At 39.3% G+C, this 21,101-nt stretch overlaps 2 protein-coding genes across 7 annotated transcripts in view; one reads left to right on the top strand and one right to left on the bottom strand.

The window, feature by feature from the left end:
- LOC105008779 (zinc finger protein 271-like) overlaps positions 1 to 20,218 on the top strand; it is a 172,247-nt gene extending 152,029 nt beyond the window's left edge. For 3 of the 6 annotated variants that reach the window (XM_029123505.2, XM_020050791.2, XM_010864262.3), the window contains exon 3: positions 6,828 to 8,628. In XM_029123505.2, coding sequence (XP_028979338.2) covers positions 6,828 to 8,314 — 1,487 coding nt within the window. In that variant the 3' untranslated portion in view covers positions 8,315 to 8,628. Of the gene's footprint in view, positions 1 to 6,827; positions 8,629 to 11,171; positions 11,415 to 18,932 lie in introns of those variants that run through there. The other 3 variants (XM_020050793.3, XM_010864263.3, XM_034295498.1) reach the window with 3 other exon arrangements.
- LOC109615482 (zinc finger protein 501-like) overlaps positions 1 to 21,101 on the bottom strand; it is a 1,152,720-nt gene that overhangs the window by 777,761 nt on the left and 353,858 nt on the right. The gene's annotated exons all lie outside the window — the stretch shown is intronic.

Raw genomic sequence — 21,101 nt, 5'->3', positions numbered from 1 at the left:
GCTGAGTAAGCCCCAAAAGTTGTGGTTGATGGAAGTAATTAAGCAAAAGATGTTGGCAAACAAACAATATAAAAAGGCAATATGAAACTAGTAGAAAATGTGTTGTGCTTGCTAGCTACCTTACACCAATTTTCCTTGATTGCGAATTCAGAATAGTATTGGGAACTGCCCCTTGTACCTGCACAACAATTTCCCACTTATACCACTTGTACATACATCATACATGTATATTTCCTGTACATTTAAAAAATTTCCACTGCACATTTAAAATTACATTAGCATTAATTTCACATCCATACGTTCCACTTGTACATACATAGTTTTTCTAAATATTTTTATAGCTAAAACATACAAATCCAAATGTTTCATGTATGTGACACGAAGGGTTAAAAAAATACATCCTAGTAGTTAAATAATGCTAATTACGCGAATTAACATGGAAAATTGATAAACGTTTCCTCATGTGAAGTAGGGATAGCCTAAACTGGTGAAACAAAATGTGTTTTCTGTCTGTAGTGATGGCCATTCAAGGCTTCATTAGCGTTATTTTAGCAGCCGGATATTATGCTGGCAGCACTCAGAATTTCTTTATCACAATAAAATACATCATTGAAATGTATAAGGCAATATAGTTAATCTAGTCTGTGAAAAAGAACAGACAAGAATAACATTAGAATGGACATTAAACATAAAATGAACAGACTATATTAACTATATTACCCTATATATTTAAATGATGGCTTTTATTTTGAAAAATAAAATGGGAGGGGGAGGGTGAGAAGGGGAGGGGGAGAGAATCTTCTAGAAAATGTATGCAGAGTTGCATATATTGTAAACTCAGTACTAAATAAAAATAATTCCTGTGAACTCAACTCCAGTTAAAAGCAGAGACCTTTTCAAACAAATTAAGAGAGCGAGAGAAGGGTGAGACAGTCATGATTACTGGGAGTGGAAGAAGACTGGTGGACAGCAATCAGTTGGTGTGCCATGAAGCAAAAGAGTGGACAGTACATCCCACTGTCATGGTGAACAAGTGACAGAAAGACAGAATGAAAGACCTAATATACACCCAACAGTACAAATCAGCCAGTAGCTTTATGATTCCATTTCTAAACATCCTAATTTGTTATGATCTTGACTTTACCAGAGATGTCAGTATCCTATATTTTATCTCATTTTTGTTCTATTTCTATTTTCCTATTCTGTTTTATTATTATGATGTTGTTTTGATGTTTTCATTTGAGTATTTGTTTTTATGCTATTGTGTTTTTATATTTTCTTTTTCTTTGTAAATCACTTTGAATTGCTTCTATGTATAAATTGTTTGCTTGCTTGCTATTACAGTGGAGAGAACAAGTATTTGATACACTGCCGATTTAGCAGGTTTTCCCACTTTCAAAGCATGTAGAAGTCTGTAATTTCTATCATGGGTACTCATCAACTGTGAGTGACGGAATATAAAACAAAAATCCAGAAAATCACATTTTTAAGTAATTAACTTGCATTTTATTGCATGACATAAGTATTTAATACATCAGAAAAGCAGAACTTAATATTTGGTACAGAAACCTTTGTTTGCAATTACAGAGGTCATACGTTTCCTGTAGTTCTTGACAAGGTTTGAACACATTACAGGAGGGATTTTGTCCCAGGGAAGGAGGTTGTTGGCCAAGATCTCGCTATACATGGCCCCATCCATCCTCCCCTCAATACGGTGCAGTCGTCCTGTCCCCTTTGCAGAAAAGCATCCCCAAAGAATGATGTTTCCACCTCCATGCTTCACGGTTGGGATGGTGTTCTTGGGGTTGTACTCATCCTTCTTCCTCCAAACACGGCGAGTGGAGTTTAGACCAAAAAGCTCTATTTTTGTCTCATCAGACCACATGACCTACTCCCATTCCTCCTCTGGATCATCCAGATGGTCATTGTCAAACTTCAGACGGCCTGGACATGCGCTGGCTTGAGCAGGGGGACCTTGCGTGTGCTGCAGGATTTTAATCCATGACGGCATTGTGTGTTACTAATGGTTTTCTTTGAGACTGTGGTCCCAGCTCTCTTCAGGTCATTGACCAGGTCCTGCCATGTAGTTCTGGGCTGATCCCTCAACTTCCTCATGATCATTGATGCATCACGAGGTGAGATCTTGCATGGAGCCCCAAACCAAGGGAGATTGACCGTCATCTTGAACTTCTTCCATTTTCTAATAATTGCACCAACAGTTTTTGCCTTTTCACCGAGCTGCTTGCCTATTGTCCATTAGCCCATCCCAGCCTTGTGCAGGTCTACAATTTTCTCCCAGATGTCCTTACACAGCTCTCTGGTCTTGGTCATTGTGGAGAGGTTGGAGTCTGTTTGATTGCCCGTTATTTTTCAAGACCTCTACAATCTGCCCTGGCATACTGTCAATTAACTTCTGGGACACATCCTGACTGATGGCAGGCCATTCTTGCATAATCAGTGCTTGGAGTATTTGTTTTTGTTTGTCAACCCGCATCTTGAGGATTGACCACAAGTTCTCAATGGGATTAAGGTCTGGCGAGATTCCTGGCCACGGACCCAACATTTTGGATGTTTTGTTCCCAGAGCCGCTTAGTTATCACCTTTGCCTTAAGGCAAGGTGCTCAATTATGCTGGAAAAGGCATTGTCCGTCACCAACCTGTTCTTGGATGATTGGGAGAAGATGCTGTCGGAGGATGTGTTGGCCCCATTCTTTATTCCTGGCTGTGTTCTTAGGCAAAATGTTGAGTGAGCCCACTCCCTTGGCTGAGAAGCAACCCCACCCATGAAGGGTCTCTTGGCTTGCCACAGGACCGATGGTAGCGCTCACCTTGTCTTCTCCAGACAAGCTTTTTCCCTGATGCCCCAAACAATCGGAAAGGGGATTCATCAGACCAAATGACTGTACCCCAGTCCTCAGCAGTCTAATCCCTGTACCTTTTGCAGAATATCAGTCTGTCACTGATGATTTTCCTGGAGAGAAGTGACTTCTTTGCTGCCCTTCGAGACATCAGGCCATCCTCCAAAAGTGTTCACCTCACTGTGCTTGCAGATGCACTCACACCTGCCTGCTGCCATTACTGAGCATGCTCTGCACTGGTGGTTTCCCCCGATCCAAAAGCTAAAACAACTTTAGGAGATGGTCCTGGCGCTTGCTGGACGTTCTTGGGCGCCCTGAAGCCTTCTTCACAACAATTGAACCTCTCTCCGATAAATGGTTGATTTAGGTGCATTCTTACTAGCAGCAATATCCTTGCCTGTGAAGCCCTTTTTGTTCAAAGCAATGATGATGCCACATGTTTCCTTGGTTAACCATGGTTAATAGAGGAAGAACAATGATTCCAAGCACCACCCTCCTTTTTAGGCTTCCAGTCTGTTATTCTAACTCAGTCAGCATGACAGCGTGATCTCCAGCCTTGTCCTCGTCAACACTCTCACCTGTGTTAATGAGAGAGAGTGGTCCTTTTGTGGAAAAGAGGGACTTTGCACTTAATTGCAATTGATCTGATCACTCTTCATAACATTCTGGAGTATATGCAAATTGCCCTCATAAAAACAGGCAGCAGACTGTAAAAATGTGTATTTGTTTCATTCTCAAAACTTTTGACCATGACTGTAGTGCGTATAAATATATATGACCGGATGGAAAACCACATCATGCTGAAGATGACTGTTGCCTAGTTTGTAGATTTATTTTACAATTTTTGGTAGCTATTTATGTATAACCATACCTACTTGTTTTTTTCAAAAATAATATTTACATCATAGAGACAAACACCTCTTCATAAATAATATACAGTGAGGGAAAACTATTTGATCCCCTGCTGATTTTGTATGTTTACCCACTGACAAAGAAATTATCAGTCTATAATTTTAATTGTAGATTTATTTGAATAGTGAGAGACAGAATAACAAAAAAAAAATTGGTTTGCATTTGAATGAGGGAAATAAGTATTTGATCCCCTCTCAATCAGAACGATTTCTGTCTCCCAGGTGTCTTTTATACAGGTAAAGAGTTGAGATTAGGAGCACACTCTTAAAGGGAGTGCTCCTAATCTCAGCTTGTTACATGTATAAAAGACCTGTCCACAGAAGCAATCCATCAATCATCGCAAAACACAAGTCATTGCAACACACAAGCCAAATGTATTTATTAAAATAGTTTTATATAATACAGGCCTAAATTCTCAAGCACACACATTTGTTCTATCTACTCAGACCACCGTAATTCCCCTTTTATAGCCGCACCCTGTATAAACCACTTGGTCAAATTAGAGCCCATAAAACACCTTTCATCATATCTATTTTGATGAATATTTCTGCTTCACAGACAGAGGTCTAATTATCATTAGCCTTTTTTTTTTAAACTTCACAGAAATAAAGAAATGCATTGAGTTACATACTAATTGCTAGTAAGCCTGAATGAGTGCATGTTGTGCATACTGCTGAATGTAATAAAACATGAATAAAATGACCATACAGTGCAAAACGGTCAGTAACTGCTCCCTAATGTCCAGGCTGCCTCTCAATGTCTAGCTGTTCTATGGTACACCCGGTCACAGTTCACAGGTCCGAAAGCATTTGAATTATGCTTTTCAGATTGTATTATGTTTTAATGGTTAGATTTATATACATTAAAAAGTTATACTTAAAATGCAATTGTTAAATTGCATTATTTTTCATAACAAACCAATGCATTTTAAATACATTGTGGTTAAGGTAGTGTACGATTTCATTTAATAATTTAATTAGAATTGTTTGAACACCAATTATAGTCAAACTATCGCAAACTGTTTGACTTGGAAAAAATACAAAACAAACAGTACAGGCCAAAAGTTTGGACACACCTTCTCATTCAATGCGTTTTCTTTATTTTCATGGCTGTTTACATTGTATATTCTCACCGAAGGCATCAAAACTATGAATGAACACATATGGAATTATGTACTTAACAAAAAAGTATGATATAACTGAAAACATGTCTTATATTTTTGATTCCTCAAAGTAGCCACCCTTTGCTTTTTTGATAGTGCTGCAAACCCTTGGTGTTTTCTCAATGAGCTTCATGAGGTAGTCACCTGAAATTGTTTTCACTTCACAGGTGTGTCTTGTCAGGGTTAATTAGTGGAATTTTTTCCCTTATTAATGGGGTTGGGACCATCAGTTGTGTTGTGCAGAAGTCAGGTTGATACACAGCAGACAGCCCTATTGGACAACTATTAGAATTAATATTATGGCAAGAACCAATCAGCTAAGTAAAGAGAAACGAGTGGCCATCATTACTTAACGAATGAAGGTCAGTCAGTCCGGAAAATTGCGAAAACATTGAATGTGTCCCCAAGTGCAGTCGCAAAAACCATCAAGCGCTACAACGTAACTGGCTCACATGAGGACCGCCCCAGGAAAAGAAGACCAAGAGTCTCCTCTGCTGCTTAGGATAAGTTCATCCGAGTCACCAGCCTCAAAAATCGCAGGTTAACGGCAGCTCAGATTAGAGATTAGCTGAATGCCACACAGAGTTCTAGCAGCAGACACATCTCTAGAACAACTGTTAAGAGGACACTGCGCGAATCAGGCCTTCATGGTCAAGTAGCTGCTAGGAAACCACTGCTAAGGAGAGGCAACAAGCAGAAGAGATTTGTTTGGGCCAAGAAACACAAGGAATGGACATTAGACCAGTGGACATCTGTGCTTTGGTCTGATGAGTCAAAATTTGAGATCTTTGGTTGCAACCGCCGTGTCTTTGTGCGACGCAGAAAATATATTGTACAATAGTCAGCCATTTTGTCCACCATTTTGCGAGTTCTCTTATTCCTGAAACGATTTAAGGGAGGCATTTTTTAAGACACCCATGTGCCAAAGGACTTTATGGTTACTTGAGGCATTTTTATTCATCATGAGAAAATAGGCAGGTCCAAAATAATCAGCATTGTAGGTCAAATGGCATTATAGATCAAACGGTTTTAACAGTATTCAAGTTTAGCATTTTTCACCATGGCCTTTTTTGACACCAATAATAATAATAATAACAACAATAATAACAAAGGATTTCTCCTACTGAAGAACCCCTAATTAGTTCTTAGTACATTTTTTGTCTTGGACAAGTGAGAATGACTCTTCTCCCACAAAGTTGCTCACAGGGACAGGGTCAGAAATATCTGCACGACATTTGTTTTGTAATTTGTTAGTCATAAATGATTTACAGACTAAAAAGGCAATAATGAAAACATTAAACTGCATGTCCCTTATAATGTCTAAATAATGTAAATTCAGATTCTGATGTATGAGAATCGGCTGGTTTTACTTTCCCTCAAATGTATTTTACTACAGGATCGAATTGCCTTGAAGGCCTTAATTAGCTCACCCCTGGCCTAAACTGTTGTCTTTGTAACAAAATGTGGGCCCTCTCAATCACTGAGGCCTTAGACTCGGATTCTACTCAGAAAAGCGTAGTAAACAAATTGTCCAGGTTTCTTTTGGCCTCCAGACAGTGTCACAGCGTGTCAGTGGCATAATTTTAATGTTTATTTGAAACTTTTGCCTTCATTCAAACATAACATCCTGCTCTCCACCCATCAGCAAATGTTTTGAGTTTTTCTTTATCTGATGGTTGTTAAGTCTGCATGCATGGTTAATTCCAGGGTTACTTAAAACGGTTTTGTCTCAAAGCTGTCCAAAGGGTCTCTTGCCACAAAATAATGTAAAGATTAATGTACCCTTACTGCAGTATTAAGTTCTGTGTCACTTCACTGCAGAATACTGCTTGTTGCTTGAAACCTTGATTATATTGTGTCCTGAAATGTGGCCTTATATTCTGTCTGTCACACAGATGGGTTTCCTGAAGTGGAGACACTTGGAGAGAAACAACAGGAAGACTACAACGATAAGTCTCACCTCTGTCCCCATTGTGAAAAACATTTCTCCTCCATAGCAGTGTTGAAAATACACATTAAGGTACATACTGGAGAGAAACCTTACTCCTGTTCTGACTGTGGGAAGTGTCTTCTTTCTTCATCTGCACTTACTGTTCATCAGAGAGTGCACACAGGTGAGAAGCCTTTCTGCTGTTCTGCTTGTGCAAAGAGTTTCTCTCAGTTAAGTAGGTTGGAAGCTCACCAGCGCATACATACTGGAGAGAAGCCTTACTCCTGTTATGACTGTGGAAAGGCATTCATTAGACCTTATGAACTAACTAGACATCAGAGAGTGCACACAGGTGTGAAGCCTTACTCCTGTTCTGACTGTGGGAAGTGTTTCTCTCAAATGGATAGCCTTAAATGTCACCAGCGCATACATACAGGAGAGAAACCATACTCCTGTCCTGACTGTGGGAAGTGTTTTATGAAATCATCTGAACTTACTAGACATCAGAGAGTGCACACAGGTGAGAAACCTTACTCTTGTTTGGACTGTGGGAAGTTTTTCTCTCAAATGGATAGCCTTAAAATTCACCAACGCATACACACTGGAGAGAAGCCTTACTCCTGTTCTGACTGTGGGAATTCTTTCAAAAGGTCATCTGATCTTTCTACTCATAAAAGACTGCACACAGGTGAGATTCCTTACTCCTGTTCTGATTGTGGGAAGTGTTTCTCTCAAATGGATAGCCTTAAAGCTCACCAACGCATACACACTGGAGAGAAGCCTTACTCCTGTTCTGACTGTGGGAAGAGTTTCTCTCAATTGGGTAGCCTTATAGTTCACCAGCGCGTGCACACTGGAGAGAAGCCGTACTCCTGTTCTGTCTGTGGGAAGAGTTTTTCTTCTTCATCTGCACTTGCTGTTCATTTGAGAGTGCACACAGGTGAGAAGCCTTACTCCTGTTCTGATTGTGGGATGTGTTTCTCTCGAATAAATAGCCTTAAAGGTCACCAGCGCATACATACGGGAGAGAAGCCATACTCGTGTTCTGACTGTGGGAAGAGTTTCTCTCAATCAGGTAGCCTTAAAGTTCACCAGCGCATACATTCGGGAGAGAAGCCGTACTCCTGTTTTGACTGTGGGAAGTGTTTTATGACATCATTTGTACTTACTAGACATCAGAGAGTGCACACAGGTGAGAAACCTTACTCCTGTTCTGAATGTGGTAAGTGTTTTATGTCATTGTCTGAACTTAATAGACATCAGAGAGTACACACAGGTGAGAAACCTTACTCCTGTTCTGACTGTGGTAAGTGTTTTATGACAGCGTTTGAACTGATTAGTCATCAGAGAGTGCACACAGGTGAGAAACCTTACTCCTGTTCTGACTGTGGGAAGAGTTTCTCTCAATTAGGTCACCTTAAAGTTCACCAGCACATACATTCTGGACAATAATATTGAACATTTTGCACTGTTGATTAATTTTGAACATTTGACAGACTTCCAGAGTCTTTCTGGATATACCCACAAATGAAAAAGCCATCTGAATGAGTGACAATACCAAAAATAGAGCTTTGTTTGGAGAGGAGTCAACAAGGCCTATAAGTGAACAAAATACCATCCCCCCCTGTGAAGCATGGTGGTGGCTCACTGATGTTTTAGGGGTGTGTGAGATCTTGTGAAAGTTGAGCGCATGATGAATGCAGCATGTTCTCAGAAAATACTGGCAGACAATTTGCATTCTTCTGCATGAAAGCTGTGCATGGGACGCTCTTGGACTTTCCAGCACGACAATGACCATAAGCACAAGGTTAAGTTGACCCTCCAGTGGTAACAGCAGAAAAAGGGGAAGGTTCTGGAGTGGCCATCACAGTTTCCTGACCTTAATATTATCGAGCCAATCTGGGGAGATCTCAAACATGCAGTTCATGCAAGACGACCAAAGACTTTGCATGACCTGGAGGCAGTTTGCCAAGACGAATGGGCAGCTAAACCACCTGCAAGAATTTTGGGCCTCATAGACAACTGTTATAAAAGACTGCACGCTGTCATTGATGCTAAAGGGGGCAATACACAGTGTTAAGAACTAAGGGTATGCAGACTTGAACAGGGGTCAGTAAAACATTTAGCTATTCTGTTAAAACCTACAGTTGAATATGAATCCCATAAGAAATTAGAGGTGTTATGCCTAAACTTACTTGTGTTTTCTTAATTTTTTACATATATTACCAATTATTCAATGGTATGCAAATGTTTGAGCACATTTATACGTAACAACATAAAAAAAAAAGGTGTGATATTAGAATTTGACCTAGATATTTAGTCCCATTTCCAAAATGACAATATCTTCCTTTTTGTCAATTAAGAAACAACTCAAAGTTGACTCTTTCTCTGCAACCCATGTCTGTCAAACCATTTTATTTAAAATGTAATTTATTTCTTTACAGAATTATTACATTATTATTCCAACTGTATCCATGAGTGGAAAGTTATTAGAACAGAGCCTGGATGAGTATTAAGCTAGGTCGATGACTGATCAGGAGTGTGTTAATGGAGAAATACAGACAGTGTTGGTGCTAGGTAGACTTCACTGTTACCAGTTTATCAGAGACAGAAGCCCAGCTGCCTAGGAGTGAGGAAGCACCCAAGGTCATGGGGTTACATCATAGCCTGGTAGAGACTTACAGAATGAGTTGGTGACATGAAAGGGGAAACAGTAGGAGGGGTTGGGTTGTTCGTATCACTTTATACTGGATGTGTCTTTCTTAATTTTAAATCCTTCTATATTTGCTTATGTCGGTATGAAATATTTCCTGCAAGCTTGTTAAAAAAATAACTTCTGTTTTCTTTGTCGTCATTGTGTGTTCCTGTGTTCCAACCCGACCTTTTGATACCTAGGCCATGAAGTTGGCCAGTCACTATATCATGACCTTTTACAGTTTAATCACTTTGATATTCCTAAAAACTGCTAAAATAATGTTTGATATGCAGTTACCAGTATAGACAGCACAGCTATCTAAGATCTGGTAGGGGTAGAAGAATATGTGGCCCATTTTACCCCATTAGTTGTCTAGATGGCATTTCATTATCAGATTGATCAATAATCTCATTGTTTGCTGTGTTACAGCTTTGATAAAAAATGTTTTGTTTATTTCTGTTATTTTCAATGTGTTGAATTTTCTTTTGTTTTATGTGGATTACTTGAGATTATTGATTAATTTGTGCTTGGTTAAAAGTTTAGTTACACATCGTGTTCCAAGGAAGTCACGATGTATTTAAGCTTGCAACTTTACTCTGCTAATGGGTTCCAGATGTGTCATAGTAATAAGATGGCAGGATTTTGTTTTAATGTTCAAATGCAACTATTCATGCATGTATTGTATATTTACAGAGGATTTAGCAATGGAGAGGGAAAAATTTTTTTCAGGTTAATGAGAAGTATTACGGTAAAACATGAAACTGTTATAGATTTGAAAAAACACTGTTTTTAGACAGATTGTAACGGAGTTAAAAAGAAAAACAATAGATAGTAAACTTAAAAAGAGAACGCCATGGCACTGCAAAATATGAATTATCAGATCGTGTTAAGAGTATTTTATTATTTGAGTGGGTATGTTTGACTGGAGTATGGATGAGTAAGTGTTTGAGTGAGAGTGTAAACATGCCTTTGGATTATATTCATACTATATTAATTAATGTGTATAAATATTTATGAAGTAAACCTTGTTTTGGATAGTTTTTTTCTAGGGATAATTGTCTGAAAATGTATAGTGTTGTTCTATTTCATGTATGACTTGTATTTGAGCAAATCTTTCATAATGTATTTAAAGAAAAAAAGGGGTGATGACCATTGTCTTGAATACAATGACTGGAGTCTGAACTTTAATGACAGTTACTCTGCCTGTCATAACTATAAGAAAACAGACATAAATACCTGAAAAACACTACTATATTGCAATTAATTTTTCTAAAAAATAATGAAATTAAATTTTTGTATAAAATCTAGGTGGGATTTTTTTTATGAAATCAAAGGTTTTTAAAGTTGTCCTGCCTTGAATGGAATATCGTTTGTGATGTTTTTAAAAAGAGTGTGATAAAATTGTGTTTTTTGTTTGCAGGATTTTGACGAATGTCGGTGTGATTATTATATCAAATTAAAGGTTTTAAAAGATCTCTAGCTTGGAATGAAGTTTGTTCTCCCAGGGCCGCTCTGGCCAGCGAACTCAGCAGTGAAAACTTACCAAAAGCAACTATACTTACTGACACTCAAGAAGTTTGTCATCTCTGTAAAAACTCTCACCAACTTCTACAGGTGCACCATTGAGAGCATCATCTCAGGCTGCATTACAGCCTGGTACGCCCCCCACTCCGATCACAAGTCCCTCCAGAGGGTGGTGAAGTCTGCGGAGCGTGTCATCAGGTGCCATATTCCCTCCCTGCAAAGCATCTACTGTACACGATGCCTTAGGAAACCACAGAACATCAAAACTACAGCTACAAACTACAAACTACTTTTTTCCCTCAGGCCATAAGACTCCTCAACCAGCAACACTGATCTATGATCATACTGATCACACATGAACATTCCAAATGCTCTGATGTATTTCTATGTATATTTAATGTACATTAGAATATTATTTTGTATGCACCATTCATAGGCATATTACACATATTATACAGTGGGGAGAACAAGTATTTGATACACTGCCGATTTTGCAGGTTTTCCTACTTTCAAAGCATGTAGAAGTCTGTAATTTTTATCATAGGTACTCTTCAAATGTGTGAGACGGTATCTAAAACAAAAATCCAGAAAATCACATTGTACGTTTTTAAAAAATAATTAATTTGCATTTTATTGCATGACATAAGTATTTGATCCCTTACCAACCAGTAAGAATTCCAGCTCTCACAGACCTTTTAGTTTAGTTCTTTAAGAAGCCCTCCTTTTCTCCACTCATTACCTATATTTCCTGCACCTGTTTGAACTCGTTACCTGTATTAAAGACACCTGTCCACACACTCAATCAAACAGACTCCAACCTCTCCACAATGGCCAAGACCAGAGAGCTATGTAAGGACATCAGGGATAAAATTGTAGACCTGCACAAGGCTGGGATGGGCTACAGGACAATAGGCAAACAGCTTGGTGAGAAGGCAACAACTGTTGGCGCAGTTATTAGAAAATGGAAGAAATTCACACGGTCAATCTCCGTTGGTCTGGGGATCCATGCAAGATCTCACCTCGTGGGGCATCAATGATCATGAGGAAGGTGAGGGATCAGCCCAGAACTACACAGCAGGACCTGGTCAATGACCTGAAGAGAGCTGGGACCACAGTCTCAAAGAAAACCATTAGTAACACACTACGCCGTCATGGATTAAAATCCTGAAGCGCATGCAAGGTCCCCCTGCTCAAGCCAGCGCATGTCCAGGCCCATCTGAAGTTTGCAAATGTCCATCTGGATGATCCAGAGGAGGAATGGGAGAAGGTCATGTGGTCTGATGAGACAAAAATAGAGCTTTTTGGTCTCAACTCCGCTCGCTTTGTTTGGAGGAAGAAGAAAGATGAGTACAACCCCAAGAACACCATCCCAACCGTGAAGCATGGAGGTGGAAACATCATTCTTTGGGGATGCTTTTCTGCAGTGCAATAAAATGCAAATTAATTACTTAAAAATCATACAATGTGATTTTCTGGATTTTTGTTTTAGATTCTTATAGTTCATATTTTCCATCCTACATTACATTTTTATGTATATTATTGCTGTATTTATGCTTTATATATTTCTTAGTTCTTCCTATGTAGATGTGTGCCATGTCATTGTTCAGAATGACGCTGTGTTATTTGGTGCATTTGATAAATGAACTCTGAGCTTGATGTTACACCTACATGCACGCATATATATAGATGTTTAATGAGTGAAAGACTTGAGATGTGACTTTTCATTTTTTTCAGTTACTATTCAATCCTCACGCATTGTCACGGTCAACCCAGAGTTGTGGTTTCAACTCAGAATGTTAACCCTGCTTTGTGAAATACCCCCCCAACCCCCCGGTGTGATTCTTTATTAAATCAAAGGTTGTAAAAGTTGTCCAGCCTAATATACAGGTGCTGGTCATAAAATTTGAATATAATCAAAAAGTTTGTTTACATTCATTCCACACCATCTAATATATTTCAAGTGTTTATTTCTTTTAATTTTGATGATTATAACTGACAGCTAATGAAAACCCCATATTCAGTATCTCAGAAAATTTGAATATTGTGAAAAGGTTCAATATTGAAGACACCTGGAGCCACATTCTAATCAGCTAATCAACCCAAAACACCTGCAAAGGCCTTTAAATGGTCTCTCGGTCTAGATCTGTAGGCAACACAATCATTGGGAAGACTGCTGACTTGACAGCTGTCCAAAAGACAACCATTGACACCTTGCACAAGGAGGGCAAGACACAAAAGGTCATTGCTAAAGAGGCTGGCTGTTCACAGAGCTCTGTGTCCAAGCACATTAATAGAGAGGCGAAGGGAAGGAAAAGATGTGGTAGAAAAAAGTGTACAAGCAATAGGGATAACCGCACCCTGGAGAGGATTGTGAAACAAAACCCATTCAAAAATGTGGGGGAGATTCACAAAGAGAGGACTGCAGCTGGAGTCAGTGCTTCAAGAACCACCACGCACAGACGTATGCAAGACATGGGTTTAAATTTTCGCATTCCTTGTGTCAAGCCACTCTTCAACAAGACACCGCCTCAGAAGCGTCTCGTCTGGGCTAAAGACAAAAAGACTGGACTGCTGCTGAGTTATGTTCTCTGATGAAAGTACATTTTGCATTTCCTTTGGGAATCAAGGTCCCAGAGTCTGGAGGAAGAGAGGAGAGGCACAGAATCCACGTTGCTTGAAGTCCAGTGTAAAGTTTCCACAGTCAGTGATGGTTTGGGGTGCCATGTCATCTGCTGGTTTTGGTCCACTGTGTTTTCTGAGGTCCAAGGTCAACGCTGCCGTCTACCAGGAAGTTTTAGAGCACTTCATGCTTCCTGCTGCTGACCAACTTTATGGAAATGCAGATTTCATTTTCCAACAGGATTTGGCACCTGCTCACAGTGCCAAAGCTACCAGTACCTGGTTTAAGGACCATGGTATCCCTGTTCTTAATTGGCCAGCAAACTCGCCTGACCTTAACCCTGTATAAAATCTATGGGGTATTGTGAAGAGGAAGATGTGATACGCCAGACCCAACAATGCAGAAGTGCTGAAGGCTACTATCAGAGCAACCTGGGCTCTCATAACACCTGAGCAGTGCCACAGACTGATCGACTCCATGCCACGCCGCATTGCTGCAGTAATTCAGGCAAAAGGAGCCCCCACTAAGTATTGAGTGCTGTACATGCTCATACTTTTCATGTTCATACTTTTCAGTTGGCCAACATTTCTAAAAATAATTTTTTTGTATTGGTCTTAAGTAACAGTCTAATTTTCTGAGATACTGAATTTGGGATTTTCATTAGTTGTCCGTTATAATGATCAAACTTAAAAGAAATAAACATTTGAAATATGTCAGTCTGTGTGTAATGAATTAATATAATATACAAGTTTCACTTTTTGAATGGAATTACTGAAATTAATCAACTTTTTGATGATATTCAAATTTTATGACCAGCACCTGTAGAATATTTTGAAACGTCCTAGTTATCAGTGAAGAATGCACGTTTTAACAGTTAAATATGTTTACAGCAAATGTCTGTAGAACCATGTTTACCTCAGTGTTTCTGAGAGGTTAGAATTTGCCGTTCTGTCGGTATGCACAGGTAATATAGCATTTACCTGACTGTCATATGTTTTTATTTTAAACTTTATTGGGTTATGGCTATTACTTTCAGTAGTTATAGGGCCGCCAAAGAATTGGGATATTTTAAGAATTCTCCCTTCTAATAAATTGGGACAGGTGCGAGGTGCGATCAGAACTATGTATTGTACAGTGAAATTGACAGAATCAAGACAAACCACAGGACATTTAATTGTAAACGTTAAACCTGTTTTACTGACACAATCGTGCCATTTGCTAGGCACCCGTATTTTTAAGTAGGCAAACAGATTCTAAAATAAAGTCATAATAAACTGTATGCAAATATGAATATGATAACAGTAAAAATCATTTGATTTTGATTGTGTATAAATAAAAAGTTCAAGCCAAGCTCCCAGAAGAATTGATCTGTTCCAAACACATAATGGATTAACCCACATGGTAATTTCCGTCAGAGACTGAGCGCACTCTCTTTCCAGACCATCCACATCTGGAACGGCCAATTTAAATGAGCAAAATGGCAAGGATAACTGGCATGACGGGGGTGATTAACAGTAAGTGTTATGAGCTTCAGTCAAAGACTGCTGTGTTTCAACTGGAACAGTGACAGGTATGACATGAATTTTACAGGAAAGATAAATAAATATGGTTTGAAATTGTTATCAAAAGCTTTCCAGCACCATCATCAAAGTCCCAAATGAGGGAATATCATGTATTGAATCTATAACCAAGTTTCGTTGTAGCTGTTCTGGCGGCTCCAAAACTTACTGAGACAGATCTGCTTCTGTCATCAAAGCACTTACCGAATGTCTCAGTTTTAGACTTTGCACTTAGTTTGACCACCCATGCCATGTCCCATCTGCAATGTGATTCCAACTGCGTGTGGGACATTAGGCTGCGTCCACTACAGAAAACACTGAAGCCGCACAGCAGAAGCAGCTCAAGGTTTCTCTTCCATGGCTGATTGAAAAAAGAGAACATACAGACCCAAATGGCCGTCTCCATACATGATCGTCTTAGCGCTTTGTTGTCCATGACAAACTGCATGAGACAGACACATTGTTACGTCTGACTTGGAGCAAGCAGGAAAAGGTAAATACTGTTTGGATTTACTGTTTTCGCAAACGTGATGAATGAACTGCTCTATTAATTTGTTCTTTTTTACCGGACCGCATAAACTGAGTCGGCCTAGAAGAGTGAATGTCTCTTACTGACTGAGTGACTGACTGAATAAGTGGATGACTTGTTAAATGTGGTTAGAGACGCGGCCTACGGAACAACAGGTCCAGCGTTTGACTCCTGTCCCAGTCAAAACACATTTTGCCTTAGTATTTGTTCAGGACAGACAAAAGCTTCGCTAGCTACATCCTTCAGTAGCTATGTAATAGGAAGCCTAAAATAAAACAGGATATTCTGCTGGATATTAGGGTTTGTTCAGGATAGACAAACACTTCACTGGCTACACGATTCTCTCGTCTTTTCACTTGATGAAAAAGTCTGTTATCGTGACCTATATTGATACAGTAGTTATTGTATCAATTTCATTCATGAATGGCTAATAAGCTGTTAAAACAGCCTGTGGCAAAAGCCACACAGTTCATAGATGCTATTTGTGGTGGAGGTAAACTTAATAGGAAATGTTACTCAGTTTAACACAATGCTTATGGTGTCTAGCAACATATTACTGGCTAATAAGCTTTTAAAACGGCCAGTGGCTGTTTTAGATGCTATTTGTGGTGGAGGTAAACTTAATAAGAAACGTTACTCAGTTTAGCACTACTTAATTTTGTCTAACTTGACATGATATTAATGCGTGACAAAATTATATAATGTCAAGAGGCTGTACCAACCTGTCAAATGTATAGCGTTGTGACACAGCCTTTCATGTGGGTAACCTAGGTTTAAATCTTGGGAGGGTGCCAACACTTAATGCTTTTTATTGCAGGCCGCCTGAACTAGGCTTGCCTGGTTTCTTAGTTCCCCAAGACTTGCATCCTACAAGGAAACACTGCTTGGGTTTAGTATGTTTTTCCAAATATGATACATTTACTGATCACAGTCAACATTCAGGATAGACAAAACCTTGGCAGTCAAGACACAGTACCAACACTCAGCAAGCGTATATCTTTGTGGCGTAGTAAAAGACATAGCCTCTCACGTGGGAGTCTGGGGTTTGAATCCAGTGAGGGCAACAACATTCATCAATTCAAATTGTGGGCTGGCTGAACTAGGCTTGCCTGGTTTCTTTCAGCTAGGAAGCACATTGTTGTAAACGTGTTCATTCTGTAACCTCAGTTGCTGTTTTGTTCAACGTTATCACAAATAGACCCAGACATTTGTGGGCCTGTGTGGGAAGTTTTCACAAAATTGGATAACCTTATGGCCTGTGCTTCATTTGTAAATGTATAGGTCCAGGATTCCTAAGAGAAAGCGGATCCTGTAAATCTTTGGAAGGAACTAGGTGCCTGTTCGAACGAGTTACAACAACAGCATGGTCCTGAAATAACTGAGAAAAAGCCTCACATATTTGCTGGTAAATAAGTATTAAAGATAAATACAATTAACACAATGCCTTAACACAGGGGTGTCAAACCGGTTCCACGGAGGGCCGAGTGTCTGCAGGTCTTTGGGTTTTCCTTTAAATTGGTTCCCAGATCAGACCTGAACAACCAGGTGGGGGTAGAAATTAACCAATTAGTGAACTCATTAATCAATCAGGTACAAGGTGAGAGCGAAAACCTGCAGACACTCGGCCCTCCGTGGAACCGGTTTGACACCTGTGCCTTAACACATCCATAATTGTCCTCACTGGTAAAACTGGTCTGTGCCCACATTATTAAATTACCCCGACAAACAAACTAATCTCTTATTACAATTCAGGTATTGCACCAAATAACTAACTAACTACACAATAACATCATCAGATCATAGCCATCAACACTACCACAGATTATAGAAAAAAGGATAATAAAATCGGATTCTTTTAGACAGTATTTGGAAGATTTGCTAACTGTCAGTATTCCACCACAGCTGATGAACCCTTTTGACGGGCCTGGTTTCAGAGGTCCCGGATACGGATCCGTCTGGATCCGGCACAAATGAAGCATTGATTACAGCCTGCCGTGCATCCTGGACTACCGGACATCATCCAACTCATGTGACAGTTTTTTATTGCATCTTTTTTGTATTTGTGGTTCTATCTCATCTCAAGATCTCCACAGCAGTAAAGTTAGAATAGCTGATTCAGAGACGTGTCCTTAAGCCGTTTGGTTTGGTATCACAATTCTGCTCTACCATGACATTTTTCTGAGATCCACTCTGGGTCCCTTTGTCAGTTTGCAACATCCTTAGCTTGACCCCCAGGATACGCTGATCAAGGGCACAGCTGTGATACAAGTTTGTTGCTTCACTGCGCCCCTTACTTAAAAACTATTTTAACCCTAATCCTACCAACATATTTAACATACAATGACTACCAACTGGGGTCCCTGGGGACCCCAAGAAAAAGCAACTGTAATAAACAACCATCGTAGCAAAATGTTAACTTATTTATCTTAAAACATTATCAGTTATGTAATTAATGTTATCTGAAAAAAGATAACTATTATTATTTTATGACATTTTTTGCATTTAGTTTAATATGAAAATATATATGTTTCTTTCTATAAAAAGTGAAGCTAACATGGTTAAGGACAATCCACATTAGTATTTAAAAGCTTATTTGATTCAAGTTAGTTGCTTCACTGCACCCCTTACATAACTCTTTTTAACAATGCTTTGTGTCTAAACTATCTGCTGTGACTGGCAGGTTGCTTTATAAATTATGTAACTTGAGTTAGTGCATGTATTTGCACTTTGTAACGTGTTGGGAATGTAAACGTTTAATGTATTTGTCATTTGGGAAATGCTTGCTTGGAGTTGATTGACAGGATTGTTTCTACTAAAGACTCATCTCTCCAGCATGGTCTATGATTAAGTGTAGTCTGGCCCGGGGGTGTGAAGGTGACCAGTAGGCTTGATACTGTCCACCCTTGCTGTCTTGCCAGGTGGGCTCTCATCGCCACTGGGATGCCCTCCCTCCAATGCCATTCGGAGGCGGAATCACTGGCTTGTTATTGTCTCTCCGTTGCGCCCATTGTGCAATTAGGGTAAACTCTGCTGGCAATACTCGGCTTGGTAGGGTGATGTTCTCTTTTTCCACTGTAAAACCTTATAAACCTAAAGAATGCAGTCTCTAAATTTTTCTTGTTTCCTGCTCTGTTCAAACTTAGGAGGACAGGAGGTCTTGGCCCACACCTCCTGAGTACCAGGCTCTAAAGACTCGTTGCTGCCACTGCCCAAAGTTTTCCTGGCTGTGTTGCAGATCAAGACGATACCTAATGATTCCAGCTCCCAGTCTGATGTCAGTCCTCATCTACGGTATATTAATATGACTGTGCTCTGCTCCATGTGTAACCAATATAGAAGAATGTCAGGATAAGATATTCAGTCATCATCCCTGTGAGGTCATCTGGACATTTCCAGTTGTGTTTAAGTAGCAAGAGAACCTTGTGACAATTACACACAGAAATATATCGACATAGGAAAGTCAAGATTGACAAACTCTGAAAGCCTAAAGTGGTGTTAAACGGTGCTACAACTGTGATTTAGTTGTTTGTTCGTTGTCTCTGTGTTAACTTACTGGAGTTTGTGTTTGTTTGCCTAAAAGGAGCGCGTTTGGCAACGCAAGCTGAATTTTGCACAATGGGTTGTGCTCCGTCTTCTTTCCTGGAAGCATGTTTTATATAGAAAGGATATGAGTTTAAAGAAATCTAAAACCGTGGCGGCCAACAAAGCCAGGGAGGCTTGTTGGCAGCGTATTGCCGACTGTAAATTCGTGAGAGCAGTGTTCTTGTCCTATGTTCTCTATTTTGGCTTACAGACTCTTCTTTTATTTGTAGTATGATTGACATGTAAGGACAAGTACAAATGTCTAAACGTGAAAACAATTAAGAGAGTTCAGTTGTTGCCTACACATGGACTACATCCATGGAACACCTAGGTTGTAGGGCTCCTTGTATGAATTGAATGATCAAAAACCTGAACATGAATGCCGTGAAATGACTTCCTATTCACATAACCCCCTCATGTTCTCCCAGGGGCTCTGATGGAGACATGCATTCGGGATTCCTATAGGAAAAAATGCATTATGTATACTGCCTAGGCCTAGTATATGCATATTAAAAATAGACCAAGTATTTTTTGCTAATTACTTGCGGTCACATAAAAAGCATACTTGATCTTAAGAACCCTTAAATGGCCAAGGAACACAACAAATGCATCAAGCAGTTTAGTGATAACAAGTACCACCTTGTGAACTGCACGCTATAGCATGAAGTATTCTTGCTCAGATGTTGCAGCCTGGTCTCAGGACACTATGTAGACAATTTTAGGCAGGGGATTTTGTAAGATATATTACGTTCAGTAAAATAAGGTTAGAGTCGGAATGGAGAATTTCTTATTTTTTTTATATTTCTGTAAACAGATGTTGACTTGACCTCAACATGATGCAAATTGAAACTTGCCACCTTTCTGCAACAGGCTATAGAAAATGCAACACTTCCAGTTACCAGTTGCAACTTTCTAGAAGATTGTTGTTAAATTGAACAGTGCAAGTCAATGGAAGAAGAAAACATCACAATGATTTGTATGAAAACTGTTCAGATCTACACAGTGGAACCCACAGGTCTCAGCAAAGGACCTTCAGAACAGTTTAGCTGTCACTCAAGTTGTTGCTCACAGGTCCAACCGCACAATGTACCTTACACAGCATGTTCACATTTGTGTTACATGTTGAATCTATGGAAACTGGATAAATGGTAATACTGGATAAAAATAAATGTTCAAAAGGGAGGCCTGTTTCACTTTGTAACATGTAGAGCTCATATCAACTATATTGTAACTGCAATAAGCAGCATTCTCAACCATCAACCTCCTAATGATGACCCTCTACTGTATCACATATAACCAAGCAATGGCTACTCAAAAACTGACCATGGCAGGCATAGTGAGTATGACTGTGCATGTGTATGTATGCATGTATCTGTATTATAACTGCACTCAGCAGCTTTCAAACCACCTGTGTCTCATTCTGGACTGCAACCAAAACATGTATTTCAGTTGTATGTTATCAAACAATTTTAATCCTCAAATAAAATACAATTAAATGGTATTGGAAAACAACATTTAATTTTACATAATTGGTACAAGCATTATCAGACTAGAGCACTTTTTCAACATGTAGTCAAAGCAAATACACTTTTATTTTCTATATCAATGTTTGAACCACTTGAACCTAGTGTTATATCTTGACAAATGATATTGAATGAAATCACATGGACTTTGAGATAAAGTTGTAACTTTAGTTAACTCTTCTTCCATTAGTACACTCAATGTACTAA

The sequence above is a fragment of the Esox lucius genome, chromosome 11, assembly GCF_011004845.1.
Source record: "Esox lucius isolate fEsoLuc1 chromosome 11, fEsoLuc1.pri, whole genome shotgun sequence".
In the NCBI taxonomy this organism is placed as follows: Eukaryota; Metazoa; Chordata; class Actinopteri; order Esociformes; family Esocidae; genus Esox; species Esox lucius.
This window is presented reverse-complemented; position numbering and strand designations above follow the sequence as displayed.